Source organism: Stegodyphus dumicola, chromosome 10 (genome assembly GCF_044657685.1).
Source record: "Stegodyphus dumicola isolate Sdum_Otavi_A_Nest chromosome 10, ASM4465768v1".
Lineage (NCBI taxonomy): Eukaryota > Metazoa > Arthropoda > Arachnida > Araneae > Eresidae > Stegodyphus > Stegodyphus dumicola.
The window spans coordinates 25,711,919-25,723,965 of NC_140777.1; the positions used below are offsets into that span (position 1 = coordinate 25,711,919).

A 12,047-nucleotide genomic window follows, 5' to 3' on the forward strand; every position below is an offset into this window, starting at 1 on the left:
TCATTAACACTTATTCACTTTTTTTTTCATATTAACACTTATTCACCTTTTTAAAATAAGTGTTAATATGATAAACATATTAGATAATAATGTTACCTTTCAGATAATTTATGTTTAACAAACTTCAATATTACACATTTTAATCATATATAAGGTACTTTTTTCTATGGCAATCAATAATGTTTTAATTTTGAAATTCACGAGAGAAGTTGTAGGTTATTGATAAGATATTAAAATTCATTTTTGAGCATGCGTCTGGTTTCTGTCCAGGTAATTATTATTTTTTAAAGTTTCACTTTTTTGTTGAATTCCAAATTACAACAATTATCTGTAAATTTTAGCATATGTACATGACTTGGATTTATCACAAACTTTCTTTATTGGGAAAGTGATTTGAGATGTTTTGCTAGACTATGAAGTTAGTATCTATATCCTGAAAGTAATAATGATCAGTAAGCTTCAGATGGATAGAAAAATTAAGCAGTACCAAAAGTAGTTTAGTGGAATTTTTTGGTCTAGTGAAGGTTATCCAAAAAAATACCACTGTTTTCAGGTGATGATTTTTGGATTTACAGATTTGTTGATGCTAGTCAACAACCATAAAAATCCAAGCTATACATGGAATTTGAACCGGAATTTATTGTTGTAGCTGATAGACTTCTTTGTACAAAGCAAAAGCAGCAGTATAACTTTAATTGTAACAATCTTTTAGCCCACAGAGTGTATTGTTAGTTTACATACTATTTTTTGAGCAAGAAGTGTTAAAGCAAATTAAATAATTCTTACATGAAATGTTCACAACAGAAATGTTAATTTTTAAAGCAAACTGGATTTTAACTAGTAATAATTCTTGCTTGAAATGTTCGCAACAGAAATTTTAATTTTTAAGTATTTTAAAATCATTAAGTGTATATTTGTAAAAAACTGATTTGTAATGAATTTTTTAAAAATAATAAAGCACAGATTCTGATTATGGTTGAAATGGATGGAAATTGTGTTTCGTTTTGTGAATATTTTAAGACAAAACATTTTTTGATTTGAATTAAATGGACGTGTATTAAAAATAACTTATTTACAGTATGTGCAGAAAGGAGGAATAGATTTCAGTTCCTCGAAAAACTGACATTGCAGAACAAATATTTATTGTGCATAACTTAATTAAAAGGTTGCTATGCTCATCTTTTATGAATTGTGACTTTCATCAAAGCAATGATAAATTTTGCGGTGCTGTACAAAGCACAGCTGTAGTAATTTTCTTCTGAGCTGTCCAGTTGGTATAGTGATTAGAGCAGCTGACTATGTTACCAAAGGGCCCGGGTTCGAATTGTGACTTTCATCAAAGCAATGATAAATTTTGCGGTGCTGTACAAAGCACAGCTGTAGTAATTTTCTTCTGAGCTGTCCAGTTGGTATAGTGATTAGAGCAGCTGACTATGTTACCAAAGGGCCCGGGTTCGAATCCCAGAGAAGGCATGGTTGTAACTGTTCGTCCCTTCATAGGAGGTAACAGTGGCCGTCTATTAGGTGCCTCCATAATAAAATGGCCACCACTTCTGGCCTTAGGAGTGGCCAATTTAAAAAAAAAAAGACAGTAGTGCTTGCCATTCAGGGGAAAAAAATGTTTTCTCCTGAAGTTTTTGTAATGTGGTATGGAGGAATGAGTGCAAGGTGTCTTTGAAAAATTTCCAGAGTGAAAAGAGGAGAAAATTTTAAAGGGTGACCTCAAAATAAGTTATAACTTAGAAATGCAAGAGTACACTACAATCATCTTTACACTTTGATTTATTCAGATTCAGTACAAAGTAGCATAAGCTTTCTTCTTTTTTATAAGAAAGTATGACACATTTTCATATTGTAGAGAATAATTAAAAACTACTTCTTCTATTTTTAGATATTTGAAATACTTTTATAATTCTTTCATACATATGTATTTATAAAAGCTCAAAAGATCTATATATACACTCACTTCTAAAAGTTAAGCACGAAGATATAAAATGCAAAAAAATCAACAAATACTGCATTGATTGACACAAAATTCAGTAGGAAAGCATATATATGTATGCATAAAACAAAATCAATAATTATATACAGAAAGGAAAAAATATTAAATTTTTGTAAGTTATCAGATAATGACGTACTGGAGACTTAAACAGAATTATGTCTAAAGTGAAAATAAACAGCATAGTGACCCCCCTCATCTGTATACAAAATTTACACCTTGTGACCTTGCTTTCAATTAAGTGTTCAACCACCACAGAATTAAGCAATCGCCATTCTTCTTGTAGAGCAGTTTCCAGCTCAATGAGAGTGGCTGGAGTTGGGAAACGTGAAGATACAGCATGGCTGAGAGCATCCTAAAGATTTTCAGTGGGATTAAGGTCGGGCAAATATGCTGGCCACGCCATACGCGCAACCCCTTCACTCTCCAGGTAGCCATCGACGGTGTCAGCTCTATGGGGATGTGTGTTATCCATTAAAAAAAAGTAGGGCCAACTACTGCAGCGTACAATCTCACAATGGGTTTTAGGACTTGATGCGCAGGTCGGTGCAGTATCCTAATGAAATCCCTGCCCACACCATAATGCTTCCGCCTCGGAATGCGTGATGCTCGGTGATTTTTGGGACTGATTGTGTGTTCGCTATTCACGCCATATCCTTATACGCTTGTCATCTGGCTCCAGAGCAAATCTTGACTCATCAGTAAACATGACATTGCCCCAGCTATCATAAAATGCAGCATTTAATAAATATTGAATGTTTTCTTATATTTATTTTTTAAAAAAATGTTTCTTTATTTTTAGTGGCCTTCTAATAAGTATGGTGATATCTTTGATTTGGATTATTCTTATGCGATGGATAGCTGCACCGATGATATGGCTGAGCATTATATTAGTTCTTGCATTTTCTGCATTTGGTATGTGTAACAAAATTGCTTATTATTATAGCAAATTCAGTTGCTTGAAGTATAAAAATACATTATTCAAGTTTAATTTTGTATGAACGGAATTACTGAATACAGACTGTACTCATTCACTTAAATTGAATTGGAAAATTATTGATTTAATTTTAGATTTGCTAGTTATTTCACTTTTATATTTCAAGGTGTAATATTTGTAGTCATTTATCCTTATCTAGTGTTTTTTTTTTTCTAGATATTGTTGTTAAAAAAGGGCTTGTTAAGGCAATTTTTAAAGTTAGTCATTATTAATTGTTGTAATAGAGAAAGTTGCACATAACATTTTATTAAATTTAATTATTTAAACTAGTCTTTATTTTTATGAATAATGATGTAAATGCTTTGTGAGACCCTTTTCTCTCTCTCTCTCTCTCTCTAATTTTTCAACTGTATTTTAGCTGACATTTCAGAAAAGCCTTTTCACAGCTACCTCATTTTATTCTGTGGATGTGATAAAATTCTCTGAACTTGAAGGGTTTAATAATGATACAAGATTAAGTGGCTTTGAATGCTGCATAGTTTTCATGCACAGATAATCTCTTGTGTTAAACTGATTGTTGGTGTCTTTTTTTGTTTGTGTTTGACATATTGCAGAGAGAAATCTAATATTGTATTTAAAATTAATAATAATAAGTAATATTGTATTAAAAATTGTGTTTTATAATTATTAAAATAATTTTTTAAAATTGAATGAAAGTGATCTGAAAAATTCGGTGAAAACAGAGAAGTATATGTTTTTGAAATAGTTAAGTTACATTTTGAGAACTCCTAAAAGAAATTTTAAATGTTTGAGTAGTTATTGTGTTCAGAAAAGAAGGCTATATGCTTTATTTTTTTAAATCACAGGTATGTGATACAGATATGTTGATCGCAGATATGTGATACCTATCGCAGATTTTCTCAAACTATAGAAAAACATTTATGAGAACAATTTCAGCATTGAGTAAAAAAGATTCTGTAAAAAAAAAAAAAAAAAAAAAAAACCTAGTGTTTTTTATGGCTCCATATATGCAAATAGTCCATCAGCAAATGTTTATGCTTTGGTAAGTTGAATAAAAAAAAATCACCTACAAACTTCGTAAAGATTTTGAAGAACAAAATTATGCAATTGTAATAGATTTAGCAAGAAACTAAACCAAAAAGTTGCTTTTTTGGGGGGAAGGGGGCAATTAATGATATCTGTATTGAATAATACTCTTGATACCATTATAATTGGCCCTATGAGTCTGTTGATTATTGGTGTCTCCATGAATTTTTCACATAATGGTATAAAAAGCTATTTGTATTTACTTTATTAAACTAAGCATTGACATTATGCTGTTTGGGGAGCATATGAAAAGTTAAAATTTGTATTTTCAATACTCATCTATAATTTTTACTGAAACTCTTTTAAAGAAACTTATGACAAGAGATACTTATTTAAGATTATAATTTAATTAAATAAAGCCTAATTATATAAAATCCTTATTTAAATAAAAATAAAATCCTTATTAAAAATTATTAATAAAATCCTTATTTAAAATTAAATACAGTCTATTTTTCCAAGATCATTATATAATTAAGTACAGTCTACTTATCTAAGATCATTATTTAATTAAAAGGCCTGTAACTGTTTTTGAACTCACTGTATTGTAATTTTCAAAATTTACTGAAAGTTATGAAATTGTTCATTAAAGTGTCTGTCTTTAATTTTTACTATTGGATTTTAGTTGCATCATTCTACTACAAATGATATTATAAAATGTTGAACAAAATTTCTCTGCTGTCACCGCCTTGTCTTATAGTATAGAGTCTATGGGTTCTCTTTAGTAGCATTCACTGTAGACTCTAGGTAGATAACGAAGTAACAAATACTATGTCTTTTGAGAATAAATACTGCAGTGGAGGATTTCAAATAACCTTTTTGTTTAAACTAAATTAAAAGAGATGCACGAACTTGGTGCTCACAAATCACCACTGCTTGTGGTTAACGTAAATTTAACAGAAATTAAGAATGTAACAAATTCATAATAAATTAAGATGATAAACGACGCTCCTTAGCTTAACTAAATGCTAAATTGGCTACAAACAGCAGAAGTCGAGCTTAGAAATATCCGTATAAATAGGTATTTCCGTATAAATAGGTGTCTAACACTGACTAGAGAGCTAATTTTCACAGCATAAACTTGGAACTAAGTTCGCAACTATTTTTAGAAAAGCAAGCTAAACTAGAAAAGCTTTTTAGAAAAGCTAGCTAGAAGACTAATTTTATTGTAATTTTATCTAGTATATTATTTGTAATACTAGAGGATGGCTATTTATATTTTAATTATTTTCATTTAAAGGGAATTCATTTTTAAGCAGTATTATATATCAGTATTTTCAGTGTGTACTTAAATAATCTGTGTAATGTAGTGGTACTCAACTTTTTTTGGTCCTGGGCAACACAAGGCAGTTTCAGAAAGCGAAGGGGGCACCACACAACATTTCCGTCCCGGGTGATATTCAGGCCATCCCTTGGGCCATATTATAATGTTACTAGTTAATGCTAGCCTGCAAGAAAAAAAGTACTGTCATAAAGAAGATCGAAAAAATGGATCGAGATAGAAACAAAATATACGTTTCATGCATGAAGTTTTTATTATTTACAATATAGTCGTGTCTCTTCTGTTTATGGTGTTGCACTTAATGCGATTTTTGACACTGAATTTCGTCCATCATTGATAATATTCGTGGTTGAAAATAGATATTGGCAGAGGTAGGTAGACCCAAAACAAGATTTCATTTTATGTGCAACACTTCTTAATAATGGAAACCTGTTCTTTTCCACAGGTTTCCAGAAGTCTAAATCTGTGGCATGTGCTTGCAGGATAATATCATTCTTCAGTTCAACTATTTCCAGCTTGAGATTTTCCATTTCTGCAGCAATAATTCTTGCAATTGCTCTGGTGGTTTCAGTTGCTTTGTGGTGAATGGTGAATGGGTTGACAAAAAAGTTCACCACTGTCTCTAGGCAGCTGAAATCTTGAAATCATTTTCCAAATTGGTCCAGAAGCATCTTGAGATGACCCACAAATTGCAAGAACCCAAAATTGTCATCATTTGCTATTTTGTTCCTGTTTGGAAAATGAACCAGGGACTTTGATCTCATTTGAGACATCTATAATGTCAATTAAGCTTTGAAAGCTTTCACAGATCCCATCATTTGAGCCAGCTCCTTGTCTTTACCCTGAAGATCCAGATTTAAAATGTTGAGTTTCTCAGTGATATCATCGAGGAAAGCCAGATCAAGTAGCCACAAAAAGTCACTTAGTTTTTCCATGTGTTTACTGAATTTGTCAGGGTTAGATTGCATAAACTTTTTATTTGCTCTATTAGAGATAAAAACCTTGATAGAACTTTACCTCTGCTGAGCCATTGGACTTCTGCATTCAAGATGAGGAGTCTTCCAGCAGTGCTCTAAAAAGCCAGTGTTGCAAAGGAGCCGCGCGAATAGAATTTATAATCAACATGACAACATTGATGATGTGTTAAAATGGAAGTACCTTTGCGCACAATGCTTCTTGATGAATGATGCAGTGATAAGACAATGAAGTTTGGAAAACGCTCATCTTTATTGCATAAAGCGACAAAAAGCTGTTGGTTCTTCCTGTCATGGCAGGTGCTCTGTCTGCGGTAATTGGCGATATCTTTTTAAGCAACAAGCTAATTTCTGCCGTAAACGCCTTAAAAACATTGTAAATGTCCTCTCCTCATGTTATGATCTTCAAAGCAGAATTTTTAATAATTCTTCTTTAATAAAAAAGCTGTTAAATACCATTCCAATCATAACAGCTAACTGCGACATGTCGGGAATATTCGTGGACTCTTCAAATTGGAGAGAAAACTGTTCACATGTTTCCAAGTCTCTCTTCTTTTTGAGATTACGTGCCATCGGCAATTGCTTCTATTCTCCTTAAAGTAGTGCTATCTGATGATTGAAGGTCCTGAATCGCATTGATGATTTCACGCTTGTTGAGAATCCGTCAAAGAGGCTTTTGGTACCTGCAAGAAATGCTTCCTACAGCAACTCACTGTCTTGAAATGGTTTTATCTTCTTCGCCAGCAAGTGAGCAATTTTAAACGAAGCCATTGTTGCATTTTTGGACTTTGAAACTGGCCTAACAAATACTGATTGCTGCGTTGAGAGCTTCAATTTCAGCTCACATACTTTCTTTCTAATTTCCGAACCCTCCAGGTAGTTCATTTCAGATGTTCCATGATTCGCCTGAAAGTGACATTCCACTTCCATTGATGTTTCTTGGCGAATGCTACAGAAGCACCACACAGCAAACACATGCACTTTCCTTTCACGACAACAAAGCAATACTGGAAAGTTGGAATTGTAATTGTATATCTTCTGCCTTTTGCTGGGTCCACTCATGCTGCAGCGGTAAAAAAAACCCAAATGGCTAAGCTCCGACACAAAATGAGGATGCCGAACAAGACTGAGTGCACCACGAACACTGTCACTGCCAAAAGCTTTAAAGAAGACTGGTAAAGAAAGTGGTTCAAAGGTTGTCCTTTACGCCTTGTTAAATATAAATGTATTATATAGTCAAATCAAGGGTTGACACTGACCTGCAGTTCCCTCTACTTTTGTCACTCTTTGTCAGCCCTTTTTGGTTTGGTGAAACTTGTGATATTGTGCTTCCAATCTTAAGACTTTATCATCCTATTAACACATGAGGACGTACGTCCTGGGAGCCAGGCCCGGTCATTACAAAAACATAATACAGAAAATACACCTTTCGGTAAAATTTCCCCACCTTCTCAGTAGCTGCATTCAAGATCATGTACATGCCATTCACAGGCATTTCCAGAATTTATCTGTCCATTTTGTTTTTTCAGAAATTGGGCAGCCGGGCCTTACAGGCTTGAGGCACGTGTTCGCGTTGTCATTTAGTTAGCATAGTCATTTTAAATCAGACAGAGGGGATAAGAAGGATCAAGTTAAGACACGCCATCACCCTTGACGTTTCCGAAACTCAAGACAAGGCCAACCAAGGTTCTGACTGCTACTCCGCCAAAACCCCTCTATATGTAATCTCAAGAAAGACTGTTGCAGGGGGAAAAAAATAACCAAGCTTGGCGAGCGCTATGTAAGGTCACCTCGGGCACTGGGTTGAGTACCCTGGGTATAATGAATATGCATGATTTGAATACAAAGGCATTTGAATCATAGTAAACAGAAAAAGGGTGCAACTTAAAAAATTAAAAGATCTGAGGCATCAAAGGGCAGAAATTTGATTCTACATCTTGCTGTTGCTGAGTCTAAAAGCGTAAATTTAACATGTTAGGTGACCCTGCTAAGAGAAAATTCTCCAGATGTTCTTCACCTGTTCTACTTTGTATAACTGGTTGCTGCAAATAAGCAGAATAATGAAACTTGGCTAGCTGAAATATCAATGCACGGAAATGTGCATTTTTGGTCAATTCATTCCTATTTTTATGTCTTGGAAGACTTTGCAAACATTTCAGGGAGTTCTCAGTAGAGTTAAAATGTGAGGGTAGAGTTTAAAATTTGTGAGTAATGATGCTGGGTAGAAAATCCCCCATTTGTATCCAGGAAAAAATTTTAGAATTTGTAACAGATTTCAAGGGAGAGTTAGGATCACAAGGTCCTCTGCCAAAGCTATATGTTAATTAATTTATGATTCCGAGTCATGTTAAGATAAATTTATGAATAAACAAAATTTTTCTCAGTACTAGGAAGCAAGAGTCCTCATTGATCACATACTTTCTTGCATTAATTTAGATTCTCATGTTTTAGTTTCTAATTGTTATAGAGTATTGAGATTATTAAGGATGATCAGATTATTAAATTTGATATAACACCAGCTAAACCTAGAGGAATTATTATGTAATGACATTTATATACTAATTGTTTCAGCATATATTCTTTTCTTTGGAATTTTCATTGAAAGATACAAAATGAAGAGTTACATAAACTAATGATTCTGAAATAGAAATTTTTGTAATAAAATTTGGTATTCTATTAATAATATTGATCTGAAACATGTGTCATAAAAAGTAATCACATTTTTCTTATTTTCATAAAATATCATATTCTTTAAACCTTTCAAGTTCATATTTTTCTTAAAACTTTTTTTTTTTTTTTTTTTTTTTTTAAACATTTAAGCAACATATATGGTTTTCATTTACTTTTATATTTTCTATTTTTTCTTTTGAAACATGTATAGTAAACACAATTTCAAAGTGTTTGACAGATTAAAAAGCACTTAGATTATCTTCTAAGTGAATTAGAATGTCTCATTATGTCTCTATTTTTTTTTTTTTTTTTTTTTTTTTCTGTTCCAGCATGCTATTATAGTAGTACTAGATATGTGCAACTAAAAGATACACCAGGCTCTGAGGGAAATTTCAGATTGACTTTGGATGTCAAAAGTTATCTGGCATTACGGAAAACTTGGCTTGCATTTGGTTAGTTTTGTTTTAAAATTTAACTAGTAATTTTTGTAGTTGAAGTTAATACTAATGCATATACAGTGTTGCTTCAGAGAACATAAAAATCCAATTTATAAGAGTATAATTTTCTATTAAAGTAATCTAATTTCTATGTGAAAAAATGTACTTTACTTCCTAAGAGAAAATTTTACGTAACATCATTGTGATATAGCTTGTTGTGCTGTTTAAATGGTTGTTTTCATAATCCATATTAAATTGATTTTGTCCTATAATGATGATGATGATGATGATAATAATAATAAAGAGCAGCCTATTTAATAGGTTTGAAGTAAAGGACAGTAGTAAAGAGAAGTGTGCTGATAATTTAGAAATAAAAAATGCACGGAATATATCCTTGACTGGTAATGAATTTTGGTACTTATGTATTATCTCGCTGACCGTCAAACTGTTTTCCAAGCAGCATAATTTAGTGCCAGTTATGGATAAGTGTGATGTCACAAAGCACTCATAACATCTGCATTGTCATTTGATGTAACCACAGATAAATAGTGGGAATGCAGTATGAAAATTTGTGACAAGAATTATCCATTTGAATAGAAATGCAATGCAAGGGTTGTAGAACTATGTACGTGACTGCACTCCAGTTCATTTGCAGATGGTTGAGATAATTCGTTTAATTCAATGAGGAATAGAACAACTGGATATGGTCGATGAAACAGTAATAGATTGAAACAATTACATGAGGAAGTTTGTACTTACAGTATTCTGTGTAGAACTTCCAGTAAACTAGGAGGTTCTGGTTAAAAGAATATTATCTAGAATATTAGAAATCAACAAAAGCGTTTTTGCAAAGCATAAAAAGCAAAAAAAGTACTTATGCAACAGTGGCTATTTGGTCTTGTGCAAAGAGACCAAATGTTTTATTGACAGCCATTTGGATATTATTTAAGTACTTAAAATTTATGGTGGTATTATTTATAGTGAATTTGAGGGGGAAAGGAAATGCAGTCTGAAAATTTTTGATGTTAGTAAGAACTTATAAAATAAAAAAAATAATGTAAAATATTGTACACGTATTTAATTTTTCTTTTTAAATAAAAGTATCTGCTCTTACCAGCTCATAAAACTAAATTTTTACTGGTGAATAAAACTAAAACACAGCTTGAATAGAATTTCATTTTTTTAAGTCTAAAACTGAATATAAAAAATATTAAAAATATATATAACTATTTGAAGAAAATTAAATAAAGAAATATGCAGAGAGGCTTGCAGTCACAAAATCACGTACAAATTTTTGTTACAAATTATTTCATATTTCATGATTTTGAATGCAGATGATTATGTGCACAAAATATGGAATTAAAACTTTTTCAGTTGACTTATTACAGCTTGTCAGAATACTATTTTATTTATAAGAGTTTTTTAGTATAAAATAACATTTGTTACAAATTGTCAAGCTATCCAAATAAAGTAACTTTTAAAATTTTACATTATACTGATCAGTTGAACTTTTATAATATCAAAGATAGGTAAATCCCTCTCATCCCCATCCCTTTTTAATTTAGAAAATATTATATCGATCTGTGAATGGATTTGCTGAAATTCAGAACAGTATTTAAAAATTTTCTCACTTTTACATATGTAATTTCTTGTTAGAAATATTGATGCTGCTTCAGAATAATTTTAAACTTAAATTTCTGAATAATAGTTATCAAAGATGGATACTGAAACTGCTCATTATCTGCCTAAATAATCTACACCTATTCCTCGAATTACACGGTACTCGTTTTACACGATTTCGGTTTTACATGGTTTAAAAATTAACAGATTAAAAAAAACTTGGTAAAAATGTATGTTCCGCTGCATATATGCAAATACACATATTTGAAGTCATTATTGAATCTCAATTCCTTTGGTAACACTGGTGTCAACAACAAGGACGGGGATTCCTTGTGTTGTAAAAGGGGAATTCCCATAGTATGTATATGTATTTCACAACAGTAAAGTTATTTGGTTCATGTGAACTAGTGCAGTATTAGTATTTTAGCTGCAAAGCTTGCATAATTTTTATCTACATATTTGAATGTTTAGTGGTAAGTTTTCAACATTTATATTTTTCTGTGGCATTTTTATAATTTGCATTGACATTTTTTTAAGGTCTTGTAATACCAAAAGATTTGAAAAGAAATCAAATAAGAAGAAAAGTTATTTCTTTAGAAGCAAAAATTAAAATATAACATATGTTACTCTTTCTCTTGTTGCTAAATTTTACTCCATGAATGAAGCCACAGTAAGGACAATTAGAAAAAATGAAGACTCTATTAGAAAAAATGTAGCAGAGCACAATTTCATGTGTAAGAGATGATTCAATGGAAAATATGGAAAAGGCATTAGTGATATGGATAGAAGAACAAAATCAAAAATCAATTCCAATTGATACTAATGTAACAAATAAGTAATGCTAACAAACAAGGCTTTAAAGATTTATAAAGCACTTAAGAATCGGTCACTGTTGACTTCGTCAGATGTAAAAAAGTTATCTTTTTCTGCAAGCCCTGTTTGGTTTGAGAGACTTAAATAAAGACATTCTTTACATAATCTAAGATTGAAAGGAGAAAGTGCTGTTCGGATTGTTGTGCTGATT

General features: G+C 31.7%; 1 protein-coding gene across 3 annotated transcripts in view; it reads left to right on the forward strand.

The window, feature by feature from the left end:
• The window catches only part of Ctl2 (Choline transporter-like 2), a 149,784-nt gene that overhangs the window by 55,095 nt on the left and 82,642 nt on the right, over nt 1–12,047 (forward strand). For all 3 annotated transcript variants that reach the window (XM_035365840.2, XM_035365841.2, XM_085824821.1), the window contains 2 exons: nt 2,802–2,914; nt 9,296–9,418. In XM_035365840.2, the coding sequence (XP_035221731.1) occupies nt 2,802–2,914; nt 9,296–9,418 (236 nt within the window). The remainder of the gene's footprint in view (nt 1–2,801; nt 2,915–9,295; nt 9,419–12,047) is intronic.